General features: G+C 37.8%; 2 protein-coding genes across 6 annotated transcripts in view; one reads left to right on the forward strand and one right to left on the reverse strand.

The window, feature by feature from the left end:
• Positions 1-18,460, forward strand: part of LOC110830995 (uncharacterized) — a 217,716-nt gene that overhangs the window by 43,406 nt on the left and 155,850 nt on the right. Inside the window, exon 3 of one of the 4 annotated variants that reach the window (XM_087340958.1) lies at positions 6,125-6,255. The exons of the other annotated variants lie outside the window; for them this stretch is intronic. Coding sequence (XP_087197084.1) covers positions 6,175-6,255 — 81 coding nt within the window. The 5' untranslated portion in view covers positions 6,125-6,174. The remainder of the gene's footprint in view (positions 1-6,124; positions 6,256-18,460) is intronic. 4 annotated transcript variants of the gene reach the window in all.
• LOC110831800 (uncharacterized) overlaps positions 1-18,460 on the reverse strand; it is a 124,823-nt gene that overhangs the window by 41,670 nt on the left and 64,693 nt on the right. The window lies entirely within an intron of this gene.

Raw genomic sequence — 18,460 nt, forward strand, 5'->3', positions numbered from 1 at the left:
CTTAGAAACAGATCCTTTAATAACTTATATATTTGTAACACTGCAGTGCACTTTAATATATCTGTGTAATCAATATTCATATTATTATGCATCCTATTGTATTTATGAATTTTATTCCAATTTTAATTCATGTCTGTGTGTCTTTTAATAATCTGAATTATATGACGTTTTTAAACATTCATTCTATTGTTGATATGTTTTCAGTATTTATCATTCATAACATCATAATTATATTTATTTTTTTAAACATATTTTTTTCAGTTTGGATATTTATCTAACGCATAAATGCAAAAAAAAACTTATGAACAATATAAATAATTATGCACTTCTGCTGTAATCGATTTTAATAAGACAGAACTTTGTCGAAATTATAAATTATGGAGTGTCGTATCATTATTCCTGATTGCATGTGGTCTTTATCTAGCTGTCCGCCGGCCGCATCCGGCCGGCAAATTTCTTATTTAGTTTTCTGCTGATAAACGGAAACACTAAATCAAGGTTAAAAATATATCACTACACAATATGTTGCTGTTTGACATTTTGACCTTTTTGGGTAAGTAAACCGTTTTTCTTTCCGCTGTAGGAACACTGACTGTTCATACGCTGCAATTTATAAATACATTTTAATAAAGCTCTTTAATTGTAGGGAGGATAAACCTATTTGTTATGGATCAGCTTAAGGATCTCTGTTAGAATGTAGGACAGAAGGTTCGACGCGGTGTATGTTCGTTTTACATCTTCGGAAACTAAAGATTCGAAGGTGAAGATGGTTTTCTACCCTGGAGATTATGAGGTGGTAGAGGTACAGCGTCTGTTCTTGTGAGTTATCCTTGCAACTCGATCTCTCGAGCACGCGATCTTGTCGATGTACCAGAAAAAACATTTCCTTACTTTTCTGCAAATGCTGTGAACCTTTAACCTTTCAATACGCCTCTTTGATTCGATGAAGATCGTTGATGATGGTTGATGATATTATTTATGATTACGATAACTATATTTTGGCTTGCAGCGCCGTGTGGTCAGGTAGAAGAGTTTACGAGCGTTTCATAGGTCCTTGCTCTTCCGTCGTCAGGGCGATGGTTTACGAACTGGATATTGATGGGGTCGAAATACGGGTTCTGAGATGACATCGACGATGTTCCGGGATTCATGACAATGGAAAATTTTTGAACTGGGACGTAACTGTCGACTGCTGGGGGAAAGCCTCTGTGTTAGGGAATATCGATTAATTGCGCCAGAAGAAATCCCTTTGAAGAGACTGTGGCAAACGTTTCAATCGGCAGGAGAGTATATTAATATGCCCTCCAGAAGAAAGAGTTTTGTAATATGTTTTAACGTTGTAACTGTTCGCACAACTGAACTATTTCAAACACAGAATTCTAATTAGTAAGCATTTGTGGTATCGGTTACGTCGTTTAAAGGATACATGTTATTAGGGGGTGTAATTTTCCTCGTTTCCTCGTTTCTGGTGGGGTGATCACACACACACACACACACACACGTGACTGGCGTGTGTGGCCGGTGTGGATCTGTGTTTTTCGCTTGCATTCTCTTTGTTACAACAGTGTTTAGAATTTATCTTGATAGATCTACTAATTTAGCTATCTTTATAATGGTTATGGGAACGAAATTTAATACGAAATTAAATAAAATAGCCTTAAATGTATGGTGTGTATACAGTTGAATATTCTCATACGTAACAAATCCATAGGTTGGTCGCATGACAACTGCCAGATGTCACGTACGCAGAGTAAACTTAAATTTGAAGGAAACCCATTTAGAAATTTAACATGTTATAGAGTTGATAAAGTACAGTGTGCCCCAAAATAAATCTACACAACAGCAGCTTTCGTAGCCGCTTGTCAGTCAGTTGTTCACCGCTGTCAACTGTGCCACGAAGCTAATTTCGGTCATTTTGAATACTTAACTCGATTCGATAATGTACCAAGTGCCACTGCTGACGTATGTAATGGTTTAGTTTATTAAAATATCTTTATTTCAATCATTGGAAGTATTTATACATCTTTTAGGGCACCTTTATTTTAAGGCTACAAATTGTGTAAATTCAGAATAGATATCCGACGTTTCGGAGGCATCTGAATTCATCTTTAGGTAATGACATTATTGGTAAACACTGTATGCAAAGTCTGGCGTGATTCTCTGTACTGTGTGCTTCAGAAAGTTGTGTCAGGTCCATAGGAAAGTTAATAAATAAAATTCAGACGGGGCATGGTTTGATGGCACAGCAGATGAGTTATGCTACTGAAGGGCAAATTGGATGCCTGGGGTGGGGGGTGCTGTCTTGCTTCAGATAACGGCACGTCTGTGACAGATGTGAAGCAACACGACAGCATCAGATGGGTCACTGTGGCTCGACTTTCTAGGAACTGTGGCGACCATGACCAGAATTGTACTGAGGTGAGTTGCATTTTCTCCGCCCAGTGTCCTTCGCAGGTCACTGATTGTCCTTGAAGGTGGGAGGGCTGATGATTTATGCACACGACTAACAGTGCATATCCATCACGACGTTCCTTGACGGAGGCAGCGTGTTCAAATATGTTTGCAGACGGAATAATCTTTTTTTCTAGACGAGTAATTAGTTATGAAGAAGGTTAGATGGTAGCCGAAACATGTTTTAGTGTTTTATGTAAAATCTTATCGAGTGAACAGTGTTAAGGTTTTGAGAAAAAAGTATGCTACATTGTAATGAACAGCTTCAGCTTTCAGAGGTGAACCGCATCGAATGTTGAAAATCATCAGTTTCGGCAAACATTGAAGTTATCATCATCAGGTTAACATATAATGATAAAGTGTATTTTGAAGTCTCATATAGGGCTCCCTGAAGATTGCAGCTACAGTGCTTGTCGAAACGTTGGTTAATTTTTAACATTTGACGCGGATACTTTCCAAAAGCCGAAGTTTCACGTCAAACTCCAACCGCAGAAACATTAGTACAAGGCTGGGCTAAATTTCTTTTAAAATTTGTCAATGAAAAATATCTAGGCCTTATGCTGTATATTGTTACGTTCGCTAGTTGCAACTTGAGACCGAGTTTCGAAAGTTGCTAGTGAATCGTTGTTATCTCAGAAGACTTATCTTTGGTACAACTGCATTGTTTCCATCTGAGTGGTATTCAGAGAATAGGACCGCTCTCTGAATCTTCAGATTTCAGACTTTGATGTTCAACTCTGAACGTTCCTTTCCAGTTAGTGTGTAGAACAAAGAAGTCTTTTTGTGTCCATTTCTTTTGAATCTTCTAGTAAAAGAAACTTTTTTGTTGGTTTCTTATGTATCCGGAGTAAGTAGAGAACTTACGCTTATAGGAGTCTCAGTCATGGTTGAGTATTCTTCTTATATAAACTAGTAACCGACACTTTCCGTTTGAAGCTGTTAAGCGAATTTACAAATACCGTACAAAACCAGAATGACAAGCTGTGGAAATGCTTGCTTCCTAGTCACCATATGATATTGCCGATGCAGATCTTCTAGTTACTGAAATTTGTCCCTGAATATGAAGGTCCCTCCTAAAAGTTTACGTCTAACTGCAAATTCACTTGGCATTACTATCTAGCAGACTAGTATCACCAATTTCAGTGCGCTGAGAATCTCGAATCTCATCTGATATTATTCACCATTTTAACATGTGACGCCATATTTTCCCTTGTATCCTTCATGTCTCGTCCTCAAAAATCAAATTCTTAACATAATTTCAATATAAAGTTGTGGTCTTTCATCCTCATCAGGCATAATGCTTACATAATGATGTTTCGGTCAGCGGGCACATTTTTGTGACGGAAGGGGCGGGGTTGGGCACCACGTGAAATAGAGTTCATTATTAATGTTCCTGACACTCGTTCGCTGTTTATCTCCCCCAATGACTTTTGAAGATTTCTTTTTTCATTTATAATGAATGATTTATGAACAAACTGGCTGACATTCGTAAAAATTTGTACTGCATTTCTACATGTGTGGCCTCTCCGGTTTCCGAAACTTGTGGAGATAGAACCACACACATTTATAGGGTTTAATACAACGTAATATTACTTATATAGTCTTGTCTGACGTTTGTTTTGAAATGAGTTAATATTAATTTTGCTACTATCAGTAGTCGGCTCAACATCGACATTTTGGTTCATTTAAAACGTGCAATTTCATAAGGTCATGTTTTTTAATACATGGGTGATATCATTATTGATTTACCCATGGCAGTGATCAATGTGGCTTCATTAATTTATACACTCATACACCGGCTTATATTTGCTCAGATACACACAATTGCGCCACGACTTTGCCTGTCATTAACCTCGCTCTGTATCAAAACAATGTCTCTTGACACTTATTGCACCAGAAATATGAGCTTAACCTGACGCTTATCAAACAACAGTTTTTTTTCTGGAGAATAGTACCGTCTCTTATTTTACCATACGAATGTAACCTAGTTGTTAATAGCTAAGCCTTGGTTCAGTCCTGAAGATAGAGATAGTATGTACCTCCGAAACGTTGATATCTATCGACGAGTCTACACGACACCAAAACACAGCCATAGACCAGAAGCTGGATGCCTCTTCTGTTTTCGTTGGCCTGTCTTAATGGGGTACTCTAAAGAAAAATTGGAAAGGAATGGTGATAAAGTATCTCCTGGTTTCAGACAATTATGATTGGGAAATGCATCGGACGAATAATTACCTGTACGGATTTTATTTTAGATTTTGTTTAAAGGCATTCCAGTTAGCCCAACTTTATTTGCAGGTGTCAGTATGTCGAACTGAGTGAAATGTTATATACTGTTGTACAATGCTTCTCTCCTGATTTAATTCAGGAAATAGTAGGTGATAAACCCCCCCCCCCCCCCAGTGTTTGACAAATTCATGATAACTGATGAGAAAAAGCCAAAGATGAGCACGTAAGGCAATAGGTCTGTAGGAGCTGAATCAGCGCACACCGATTCAACCCATTGCTAGTCCCCGTGCCTTGAAACTTCCTGTTCGTGAGATCTGACCCCGTATCTCACTTCCTGGTGATGCCTTGTTGTGTGACCCTCTTCCCACCACAACAATGTGTGACGTCTCGTGGCAGCTCCTTACGTACAGATAGAAACTTTTGTGGCGTGTTTTGACAAACTTGTGTCTGTGTTACCCAATACGTGGGTCGCAAAACCCATAGAGAATTCTGCAAACGATTAATAAAGAGTATAAAAGATGCATCCGTTCTTTCGCAAACACACCTTCGAATTTTCACCATCATACCTCTTTTTATCACACAAAAGAGGTTATTACAAGAATAAAACACGAGTATGTAATCTCTCGCCTTAATTTAAGTGTTTTAACTGTTATAGATCTTCAGTTTTAACACATTAATTAGAAAATATATTAATGTTTGTCACAATTTAGATGGTAGTCTTCTAGGTTGTTGCGTCGTATAGCCAAATCGTCATGTGGCAAAGGTTTAGAGGAACATGCTGTCTCCAGCTTTGTGAATGTTTTTCGGGGCAATGCCGTGTACTGTATATTTCTTAATGTCTGTAACATGAAGGTTAAAATATACAAAATTATAATTTTATTTGTTATTTTGTATGGCTGTGAAACGTGGTTCCTCACACAAAAAGAGGTACAAATTGAGATCGTTTGAGAACAGGGTACTCAGGAGAACTTTAGTCGTAAAAAGTATGAAAAAAATTGCAGATCTCAGTAACTCATGCATTTCACCATATATTATTAGGACGGACAGGCATGTAGCGCTCGTTTTGAATGAGAAATGTGTGGAACTTCTAGTTGGAAGGGTGAAGGGAAACTGCCACCTGCAGGATCTTATGGTTTCACGAAACACGAAGAATTTCTTCCCTAGCTGAGCCACTATTAGCTTCCTAATAAGGGTCTCTGCTGCTATGAAGTTAGTTAATAATGTTAATATATTAGATAGCACACGATTTTCTCTGCCATGTTCTGTTCCCACCTCTGATTAAGCTCCCTACACTTGGATTAATGAAGTTGCTGTTTGTACATTAAACACCGTTAAAAATCCGATAAACACCCGAAGCGAATGCCTGAGTAGTGTGTTAAAATAGAATTCTTTCCGCGCCTAGCTGTATTCATAATCATCCTAACGTCCATTATTTTTCCATTAGATTCACAGCAGAGGTGTGGAACATTATCTCAACTCCTGGGGAAGAGTTTAATGCCGATCCGTGTTCATTCGATCGATTTTTGGCGGGGTTTGCTGACGTCTCGGCTCTGGGAAGAAAACATTTTCTGGCAGGTATTTGCGAAAGCTTTCGACAGATTCTCATTCACCGAGATATTGAAACATGTGGAATTCAGTGGCGGCTAATGAGAGGAGAGGTGAAACTTTAGGTGCTTTCGGAAAAATAAAAAACTCTGTGGCGCCTACTTCTTTATTTTCCTCTCTTTTTTCTGATTGAAGGAGACGTGAACGGATTTTAGCAATTTTTACAGGATGTTTGCTTCATAATTTGAAGCCACGTTTTTCATTGTAAATCATACTGGTCTATAAATGTTGACAACAAAGTTAGAAATTGCTTCGTTTTTAGTCCGTCTGCCACCTATTTGAATTCAGTGGCGTTCTGTACAGCTATCCTATACAAAATTTGTTTAGAAATTTTTTTCAGGTATATAGTTGTAGCAGTTCTGCTAACAACGTGATTAGCGGCTTTAAATTTTCAATAAAAATGTAAGCTCTGAGCGCTTTTCACGTGCCGTCCCAGGTTATTCCCTCACATTTTTCGAGAGAGAAGGTTTGGGCGATATTCAAACTGTAATTCTTATGTCGTACCTGCACTGAGGACATCATAAACTTTCCGGGCATGAGACACACACACACACACACACAGTTGATAGAAGTCCAATCATAAAAGTCGGTGTTTTTCATGTCTTAAAAAGCAGATTTTGTGTAAATTCATTTTCAGCTATCTGTAGTCGTGATATGATATTCGGGTAAGTTTTAAACGATGAAGGAATCCATAAAAAGTTGCATTTTGATTTCATTTAAAATTTTACGTCAAGTCTGCTCTAAGTAAATAACGCAAAGTATAGGCTGTTAAACAAACTTAATCTTATTCATTGTACGTTTTAAATAACAGTAGATAGTAGTGGATCCTTCAGGTTTGGGAACGAATTTCTTGGCGTACGTGGATAGTGTCTTCTGGATTGCCGGGCTGTGTACTATTTTGGCTGCATGCCAACGTTTCGGAGGAACATACGGCCTACAGCTTCAGGGTCTAGTGAGGGGTGTTACGAAGTTGGTGGGTTATACAGTGCTGGGAGAAGGGTCGAGCCAAGCGGGCTGATTGTGGGATGAGGAGATGAGACGAGACGAAACGAGACGAAGCCGTTTCCGAGAAAATAGGATAAGAGCTTTTTCAGGACACCTGTGTGGGTTATCAGAGAGAGAGAGAGAGAGAGAGAGAGAGAAGCGGCTGTTTTGAGTGGCCGGAAAGGGATAGAGGATCAAGATTAAATCTTCTTGTTCTTCTTCCTCTGTACCGATGAGGATTGCGCCTCCAGGACTCATTCCAAGAAGTATTAATCTTGAAGAAATATTGACTGGCTATGGGTAAATCTGAACGAGGTTTTTCATTGTTTTCTTCAGTCCCTCCAGACAAGTGCCAAGGTAGTGCCTTATATTAGTCCATTACCGCTTCCTTCCATAAGCTTTATAATGTATTATTTATCCTAATATTCAACTCTATATTTACTGAGGTGACATAGTGGTTAAATTAACTACATAAACGTAAATTCTGAAGACGCGTTTCTAACATGTTGCGATACATATTTTATTCGTGACCTTAACGATGATGTATCATCGAAAAGCGTTCTGTGCTATTGCCATGTCGTTATTATCTATTTTACTACAAATTTTGTCGCATTAAAAGTTGTTTATTATACAAGGAATTATCACAGTGCAAACATAATCCCCAGTCGCCTCATTTACATATCTGAATTAGCGAAATGTATCAAGATGGGATATCGTCCGGTGACGTAATCTTCATATCAAGTTTAACAAAAATCGGTCAGTTGGTGTCCGTTATGCCAATGCACGTATTTGAATTACTAGACAGTTTGATGAGTTGATGGACTTATTGGCACCCAGTTTGCTTAGTGCTCTTGAATAAGGGACTAAGGAAAGTCGTTAAGAACATGTTTCAGAAAAGGACAGCTGGGCACGAAGACATTTAAAGGATTCGTATAAACCTTCTAATATCGCCAAGCTTTGTCACCATCACGGACGTCAGTAACTTATCGTAAACATCTGAGTTGATTGCTGGAGAACGGAGTTATATGTCGTATTGTTGTTACCATGGAGATCACTGTACAAAGTCAAAGTAGATTTGAAGACCCAATGATAACGAAATTGCTCTCCATAGCACTATTTTTCGAATGTCTCTAAATATTTACAGAAGTGGGCGAGGGTGTAATACCGCATCCCACGAGTTTTGTACTCTGCTGGATATAATTCAGACGCGTTAATGCTAGTCTAAAGGTGGCAAGGGAAGCGTTAAATTGAATTATGGATTCAGTTCCAGTACGCATTTTCGAACACGTACTAGTGTATCGGTGGACGCTGCTATAGATCTTGTTAGCAGTTGGTATAGGCTGAATCGACTGCTCTTTTTCTCTTAAATTTGTACAATTTCCTGGTGCCAGTTTTACGAAGTGAATTATGTGAATAAATAATGATGAGATGAGACTATGTCAGAAACAAATTACAGAAATCCAATAGGAGGAAGAAGAATAAGACTTAAATAGGACACGAGTAAGAAGAAATCAAAACAGAATTATTGCAGCACAAGTGGAATACGCGTTGATTTTCCATAATTGAAACAGTGTTGTTAAATTACAATGAACCAGTCAATCTCTGCTTGAGATTGATATACCAGATTACACCGCCAGTATAATTCTCTTCATTAATGATGAAGCTTGCCTTTGTTGAAATTGGCGAGATTATTAATCTAAATGGGCGAGTCTGCGGGGTGTAAAAGCAAGTACTTCCGTATTAAACTGTGTGTTTCCAAAATGTTGGTTTCGAAAATGGGATAAAGACGAGAACTGCGACAAAAATTGTAGTCGCAGATCCTGAAAAGAAAAATACTACTCGGCAAACTTAGGCGTGGATGGGAGGGATAACTTTAAAATTGGGCTTTAAGGATTTGGATTGAGTCGCTGTTCTCGGAATAAGGTCTAGTGGTGAGATCATGTGAACATGGTAAATGACCTTCGGGTTTTCTAAAAGGTAGGGAATTTCTTTACTAACTACGTGACTATCAGCTTATCAAGGACTTATCTGCATAGATGTAGAAACTAGGGAAGCTGTTAGGGCTTTCGAGGAATTAGAAGTTGTTATATTAACGTGGGTTCGGTAATACACAGGACGCCCCAAAAAGGTGTATACACATTCAATGAATGAAATTAAGACACTTTAATAAACTAAACTACTACGTAAGTTACATTGGCACTTAGTAAATTAGCGAATCTTGTGTACATGTTTAACATGACCGCCGTTAGCTTCGTGGTACATTTGACAGTGGTGAGCAACTGATCGTCAGGCGGCCAGCAAAGTTCCTGGTGTGTGTACTTATTTTCGGGACAGACTGTAGATGATGTTCCGTGAAATGCATTGTGCTTTTTCGAAAACTAAATATGAAGAAAGTGCTTAAATTATTGAAAGATATGTCGATACAACTGTATTAAACAAAAGGAAAACCGAAAGTAGAAGGAATGGGTGTCTGAGCACAGTTGCTGCATAATGGCTAATTAACTATCAATACAGTGCGTGTATGCGAAAGGAATTGTAAAATACTTTTTTTAAAACAAGATCATACCAAAGCAGGGGAGTGAAGTATTTCGGAGGAATGGAGATTTACCGTGGCTCAGGAGTACTTTATTGTTATCAATTTAAACTCATGAGGATCCTACGACTTCTCTGTTTTACACATTATACGCAGGCAGATTTTGCTACTTTTGTAATTATGTTAGAAGTGTTTAAGATGACAATTTTATAATATTCAATTCTAAAGGGTTTTGACGACGGTAGTTTACACTTAAAATTATTCATTGTCAGGACTTTTTCCATTACTAGTGACAGAGACTAGCTCTATCTAAGGGGCCCAACAGAGTAGGCACCTCTCACCTGAAGACGGAGACAGAACCAGCCTCCGAAACGTCGTGGTTTTAAAGAACAGGCGATGGAAAAAGTCCTGACAATGAGTAATTTTAAATTTAATAATATGTTTGTGGTATTAAGATGGAGAGCAATAGACATAACTACAGAAACGTTTGTCAAAATTGAATAATTTAATTCCGATGTTATTTTAATTAAAAAATATCAAGTCGAAACCGAGTTATGTCACTAAATCTCAATATTTTATATTGAGTGGGTGCTGAGTTAAGTGTATTATTGGTTAGAGGTCTAAAGTTGTTTCATCTCTCTTGAAATCTGATTTGCTCCGAACTGACACAGTTTACCGCCCGAGAAGTTTTTATCACTTAGTCACCTTGAAAGCCCGAAGTCTTCTTACACTGTACTTACAGTTCTTCTCCATATCCTTCCTTCTGGTGTTCAGGTTCTCTCTCTTTCAGTTTGGTTCCATTCTGTGTTATATTCTGTAACCAATACTACTCAGTCTTCAGTTTGACAAAAGTATTTCAAACATTTATTTCTTCTCTGATGTCTTTATTGCATTCTTTGTCTTGTCCAGTAGTACCTGGTGAAGGTCGTAGAAACCTCATCTATTGTAATTTAGTTAATATATTGAATTAAGATGCGTATCTACCAAAATTGCTGTATTTATTTTGCATTACGAAGAATTTTATGGTGACCTAGATGTATTTTGGCACATAAAAGTAATACTTATCGCCCTGTGGTCAGGAATGTAATAGTTGATTAACACCATACAACGAACCCTTTTATACTCTACAATAAATTTCGTGTTTTATTCAGTCGTCTTTGCCCCCTTAAGCGATTTCCCCTGGAGTCGGTGAGCTGAAAGTATTGTGGCCTTTTGGAACAATATGGATATAATCTTAGACGTTTTACGCTGGGGTGAGACCATAACAAGAAGGCGTAAGCTTATGTCAAATTATCGTTTATCCACCATTTGTCAAAATATTAACAAATAATATCTATAAGTTATTAATTTGATTTTAATATCGACATTATAACATGTATTACACTCTAATCAGTTCATAATACAGGCTATACCAAAGGAACATTGGATCTGAAAATTAAATTCACTTAAATAGCACTGGTATCAATATTTTAAATATTGAGGTTAACAGTTGTTTATAATACTTCGTCTCTTGATGGTCACTGACAACCGTCCCGTCGCTGTTTAACTTTGTCTCCGTGTTAGTAAGGAAATAAACTGAGTGTATCCCAAGAGTGTTAAAGCAAGTATGCATTATTCACATAAAAATATATGTACAATTTATTTCTCTGAAGTGTTTTCCTTCCTGATTCTTTCTAACACGATTGCCCGTCCGTCTGCCTGTCTCTTTGTATGTCTGAATGAAACAATGTAACTTCTGGAACGTTCTCAACTTTTAAAATGACTAGTGTCAGCGCAGGAAGGACAGAGAATAAATATGACCCAGTTACATTGATATATATATAAACGAATTTTGAAAAATTTCTACAGAGTTTTGCTTTGGGAAACGTGTTTGCCTTTGTCCTTTGTACAAACTCTATGATATAAATCGTTACAATCCATTGAAAAAGTAGTCCAGATTTTTTTCTCTTGTTTCCAAATACTTTGAATTCGAGAGACAGAAATGTGTAGAATCCCTGGAGAAAGGATTCTTGATGTGGTGAAATGGAAGAACGGTAATCTGATCCTGGAGCAGTCTCGTAGATTCAGCCATAAGATCATAGCGCTGTTTTTAAGTTCCACAAACGTTTTGCTTGGACAAGATGAATGTTCGCACAGATATATTTTTTATTCCAGAAACCGTGCCGTGACGGTTTAATCATTTCATATCATGCGGAGGGAATATTAGTACTGTACTCCAGAAGCCAGATTTACAACGGTATTGCCTTTACATTTGGTGCGGGAAACACTACTGCCACAAATTGTTTAAGTTATTAAGATATTTTGTTTTTTAAATTAACATGTTCTCTTAAGAGAATAACGGAGTTACCACCTCGTCCGGAGTTCTTTTGCGTCCGTTATAATGCGAAATTGCGCAGTGGTACTGCACTAGAGGCTCTCATACGATAATTCCTGCTCTTGAACTGCAGAGTTCGGCATCTCTCCAGTGATATGGCGCCATAATTATTTTTCCTCTCGTATTAAAAACATAACTGCATGTCCCTCTGTTACAAGCCATCAGATAAGTGTATTGTTCATATGAGGTGGCGTGTGAACTCACCAATTAACCACGATACACTTAGCGCATGTTCAGGCCGTAGACAATGTGTCCGCCTTCCGTTATATTTTCCCTTACTACATGATGTCCGTGTTAGTGCTTATCATTACACTGCACAACAGCATTTATGCGCCTGTTCTGACATGATACACGATAATATTTCTAAGACTATATGAATAGAGATTAAACTTCTTTCGAAGTTTGGTTAATAGCTACACGCGGTTAAGAAATGCAAGAACTGGTAAGTAGTTTCAACAAAAAATAAAAGATTTAAGGATCGAAAACTGACGTCATAGAACAGAATGAAATGTGTTGCTACATCTGTGATGAAGATTGTAGTGATAACAATAGTAATTTTTCCATTGCCTATAGGCCTGTGCTTGTCTTATCTCTCTTTATTTGGGTTTATTTTGTTTTAGCATTTTTCAGCTTCAATTCTGCCGAATTTAATCGTCAGGGCGAAGTTTTGTTGTTTGTTTTACTTAACGACGCTGTCAGTAGCTCATTTCGTCAATGTGAACAATAATTACATTCAATTTAGTGTACCTCATACAGCCCATACTCAATCATCAAACCTCTTTGTAAGAAATAATATTAACGATAAATAATAATAATTCAATTCAATTCATTTATTTAAGTGCTTGACAATAGCCAAAAAGGCCAATAACAACCAAGCACTAAAGCAGAATACAGGATGAAATATAATAAGTAATTAATTTATTTCGATAATAATAAAAGTAAAACAAACAAATGAAACTAAATATATAAATGTACCATATTAATAATAATAATAATTTGATTCATTTATTGAATCATATTTCAGAAATAAATGGGCTAAATACGATACCTAAGTAATATAATTCAATTTAATAATTCTAAATAAAATAAATAATAATAATACTAATAAGGTTGGATTTCCTGTCTACACAGAAAATCAGTACATTTAACGTCCAAATAACATCCGTCTATTGGTATACTTTTTACAGTCTCAGGTAGGTGAGCTCTTAATTTAATTCTCGAGTCGCAGTCAGTCGAGTTACGAAATGGAACTCTGCGAAGGTAATTAGCAAAGTTACAACACTTCCAGGTAGTTCTTGTTTTTCTTTGGGTTCGGGTCGGAATCAGCTTACCTTATGAGCGTGTGTCGCCAAGGAAGAGCTACGCATGTTTCCACATAAAGAGTGAAACATCTGCTTTAAGAAAAGCCATTAGCCAAAAAAGTGAAACTTTTGAACTCTCTTAGCAAGCAATTTCGCAGTGCGAGAGGAAGACAGTGCTCATGACTTTAAGCGCAAGAATTTTTTTACTTGTATTTAAAGTTTAACATGACTTGCTCGTTGAGATGCAACTAAGGTGTTTCTTCCAAGGTAGGAGACGTAGGATCGTCCTTTACAAGTAGATTGGGTTCAGTGATATTTACACAACATACGTATTTCCTTGCTTTATTAAGGCGTCGCGTCGCGTCGCTTTGTTGTTTCTATGACAACAGATACTTGTTTGCTTTGCCGCAGTCTCTTAAAAAGAGGCATCGAACTACTCTGTTTCTCTGATCATTCCTACTCATATAACTTCAGTAACATCCATCATAGAAACGTGCATTTAAGTTTTCAACTTTTCATTTGTTTGCTAGGAGGTAGATAAGTTTCTATGTGAACCCTTGTGTCTACTGCAATAACTGTCGAACGTATTTAATCATCTCTAAACATAGTGGTGTGGAGATAAAGTGCCCTCGGTTAAAACCATTACATAAATCATAGGACCATTTATCTTCTGTTCGGTGCGGTGGTCTGTCAACTTTACGAAGTGAAACAGTTGAAACTGACTGGGTTGGGCTCGAAGCTTTTAGAACAAAAGGGTTTGAAGAGAAAATGTTTTAGAAAAATACTGTCCGTTTTGCCAGATCATAGGCTAATTAAAATGTACTGCATTTAAACCAGGAACGCATGTGGCCGAAACGCACAACGCTACCTGAAATCCAACAAACGAATGTACCTCGAGGTCACCCCTTTGCTGTTTACATTTCACAGTAAAGCCATCTTAAAAATTTGCTCAATTTTGATATACACCGTCATATAAAATTTCATGATCGCAGTCCTGAATATCTTTCGATCTCTTAAACTCTTCCATTTTTACATAAATGTTATAAGTGATTATTATAATTATTCTTTATGTATAAGTGTTGCTAGAAGGTAGCCTGAAAATTGAGTACCATCTCTGTTTGCAATTAATAACATAAAGGTTTGACCTGACGACTACGGTGCCTGTGGCGACCTAGCGACCTGGGCGACTTGAGCGAGTTTGGTCTAGGCGCCATTCTTCTATCGTGTTTAGTTTATAACTGTGGAACAATATTTCAGGAGGTTTGACCCTCATATGATCTATTTCTGGTCTCAACAAATAAGCATGCAAATTTGGGCTCATCTCGGTGTATCCTTTCTCGAGCTATACGCGAACAAACTCACGAACCCACAATTTCAACTCGCATGAAAAGTTGTTTAAGGGAGGTTTGGCTCTAAACGGTCAATACAAAGTGTGTGTGCAGAATTGACTGGTTAATTTGTGTTTTATTCTCTACAGATATTAAATAGTTTGTATCGGACTGAGCATGATTTCTTCGCTCGCCACAAACCAGCTATCTTTTGAAACGATGACAGATTCAACGCCACTTCTGAGCTTGTTCCGCTTGTCTAGAAATTAGCAGCAAGTGAAGTAGTTACGAGTAAAGAGAGTAATCCGATTACATACTGAATCACAAAACTGAGAGATGAAAGAAGATTTTACGGTTCAAATTAAAGGAACTTGGGCCTTCAATTTATTTGGTAGGACTGTAATTTGCTTCAACCTTCTTTACCACCGGGATGTGGTTTTATAGGGAGACGCTGTGTGTTTGACCTCTTTTCACCAATAGTTTTGACGTATGATATAATATACAAGGAGGGTAGAATTAGTCGTTAAGAAAGTGTTTTTTTTGAAATTGCGCATGTTTTATAATTACACTAATGTTTTTTATCAGCCTTACAGTCGGAGGGCACATGATTCCTATCGTGACTATCACTGAACTGTCAAAGAATGGCCTATGGTTTCCTTCTGTACCAACAGAAATTGCATGACACATCGTCATACTATGTTATTTACATAATTAATTAATCTGGATTTCCCTTTTTGGCACTAATTTTAGCTTCATATTTCTGACTTCTGCACCCGTTTATCACTTGAATCGTTTTTGTAATGCTATTTTTACAAAAGTAAACATTTTAGTGATTTCTGCTCTTTCAGAAACGCTATTAGGGTCATGGAGGCAAATAAGGTGTGGTGGGTTTCGAATGTAGCACGAATGGCAGAGATGGGAAATTCCTACAAAGTTCTACTCGTAACCTGAAGGTACGATATCATTTAAGAGACGTCACTGGCTTATGGATAAAAGGAATGAGACGCATACTATGTAAACCTTATACATTAACGACGTAGGAACTGAGACAGGGAGCTGAGAAATAATGATTGTGGTATGGACAGTATATTCTTCCTTATCTGCTATCCCTCCTAATCCATCTGATTCCTTCGCCTTTTACTTCTGACGGACGTTAAAAGCATATATTCGTCCACTCCCGTGCAGTATCTGGCTTCTGGCATGTGCCTCTCCCGTAATCGACTGTCTCATCTTCATGAATCTGATTGCTATCGATTGGAATATTCGAATGGACGGAAGTTTGTTCCGTGCAGGGGTGTGTGTTGGAACCGGCTCTGTAGTCGCTTCCGGTAGCTAATTTTCTCAAACGACAGCAAATTGCCTTCCGCTGACAGGATTGTTCGGAGCTTTTCTGTTGGCTGAGATCTCTGTACGAGCACATCGATACCTTCTTGGAAAGTGTCCTTCTGAGAATCCGTTCTCGAAGATATTATAGCATTTTGTTTCGGTGAGAATAATTTGTAAGCAATCTGTTGGTTCCGTATGTTGTCAGTGCGTTCTCAAATCTGCAAGTATTGGAATTTATTACGTTGAAACCGTGTACCTGTTACTGAATTATGTTGAGCTGTTTTGCTTTTGAAGTTTTTTCTCTTCCCCCCCCCCCCCCCTCCCTACCAGTTTTCCTCCACGCTAACAAGGATCACCCGCCAGTATACGTAGATCTTTTAAGTCGTAGTGACAAAGACTGGCGAAATTATATCGCATTTCTATTACAGGATTATTACTGTGTATAAGTAAGTATAATTTAAGGCATTTTGCACAACGTCCTAAACGCATCTTCCGTTAAAATTTGCAAATCCATACAACACACGTGTGTTTTGCACGATATTTGCTTAAAGCTCCATTATTTTTAACAAATCACCATTGGATTACCTGATAACCCTCAGAAGCAAAAGCTAGTCTAAACACTAATTAAGATTCAGTTCGTACCGCGCAGAAAACAATTACCATGTTCGAATTTATTCTGAAAAAAAAGTGTTAACGATGTTTTCTCACAATAACACGTGTTTGTTAACGAACTGAACTCAAATATTTCATTTCATTTAAGAGCTGTGCTATAATGTTTGAGAACCACTGCGTCTATCATAGGCACGGCAGAACAGTAGCGTAATATTCAAAACGTCCCAACAATCTCCGTTGTTATTAAAATAAGCGAAGAGGATTATGGTGTACCTGATAGAAACTGACAACTCAGAAATACTTTCTGCCTTCATAATCAAGGCAATGATGGTGGAGTCAGCAAATACATATTAAATAACATTCAATTTATGTCAGACTGCACGGTACAGGACCCCAAATGACAATCACCTTCGAAAGTAAATTAAAGAAACTCTCAATATAACGATAATCAATTACTCTCTAAAAAGTCGTGAATGTCGCATATATCTCAGGCAGTGCACAATATCCAACGTAATATGTATGTAATGATTATAAGTTTGTGCATCCGCGAAAGACTTTCCCAATATTATTGAAAATGATGTCAGTAAAATGGGAACTCGCCACGGAATTAAAAACACGCTGAAGTATTCCCAAACCTAAGGAATTATCTGAATTTCGCATTTACTGGACGCTGTATTGCTGCTCCGTAATGCTTCTTATGCCTGTCTTAAACTTAGTATCTGCTGTTTCATTAAAGTTCACTTTGATTCTGTAACGCAGAAGAACGACAGCGGATCATCAGCTGACATACACTTTGTCGTCCTCTTGAAATGACAGACTCTGTCGTCATGCAACATATCGCGTCACTTTCTCTACTTAAGTTACTGCAGTTAAATCAGGAATTTCCCGTCTCATGTTCTTCTCATCGTAGTTGCACTATGTATTGTTCGGAACTTTAAATACCAAACAAACTTTTTATTGCGTATTTGATATCGCATCATGCGGGATGGCTTAGTCGGTAAAGAGTCTAGCTGGACGACAGGAGTTTGATTCGTGGTTACGACATTGGCTGTTCACCTATCTGTGGAGCTTCGCCTCCACATTTCCTGTACTCTTTCGTGGAACGTTGCCGTTTTCGTCGTTTTGGAATTTATCCGTCGTTTGTTTTCTTAAAAAGTCTGAAGCCTTAAAGAATTTTGAAAACTTAGTGAAGAGTTGAAGATTTCTATCTTCTGGGTTGTTGCGCTGTGTAGTCTGGTCGATGTTAGCCAACGTTCGTTTCAGAGGTCATACTGCCTCCGTCTTCAGGGCGATGAATCGCCCTGAAGACAGAAATCTTCATACTCACCGCTGTGAAAACCTCAAATCTTACTTAGTGAAGAGTTCTTTTAAAAACAGACAATGGGTAAAAAGGTAGCGATATTGCCATCGCCGAGGCGTTCACGGATAATCGTGGAACTTTTCCTAGGCCTATAAACTACTTCATTTTTGCCTCCTCACAAACATTTCGTTACTTCGGTCGAAGAGAGAAATGTCTCAGAAGCTTCTTAAGAGGTTTTTATTATAGAATTGATGTCCTTCTGCGCGAAATAAATTTCAGACCCCCTAGACTGCATTTAGGAAGAGCTGGTGTTTATATCCATATATCTTCTGTTGGTTTTTCGGTCTTTGAACCAGAACGCACGAGCAATGATGGAAGTATAAACTTTTGCTTTAATACACATTTAAGGTAAGGAAA

The sequence above is a fragment of the Zootermopsis nevadensis genome, unplaced genomic scaffold (genome assembly GCF_977971745.1).
Source record: "Zootermopsis nevadensis isolate Lab colony 2312 unplaced genomic scaffold, Znev_1.0 Znev_ptg000061l, whole genome shotgun sequence".
In the NCBI taxonomy this organism is placed as follows: domain Eukaryota; kingdom Metazoa; phylum Arthropoda; class Insecta; order Blattodea; family Termopsidae; genus Zootermopsis; species Zootermopsis nevadensis.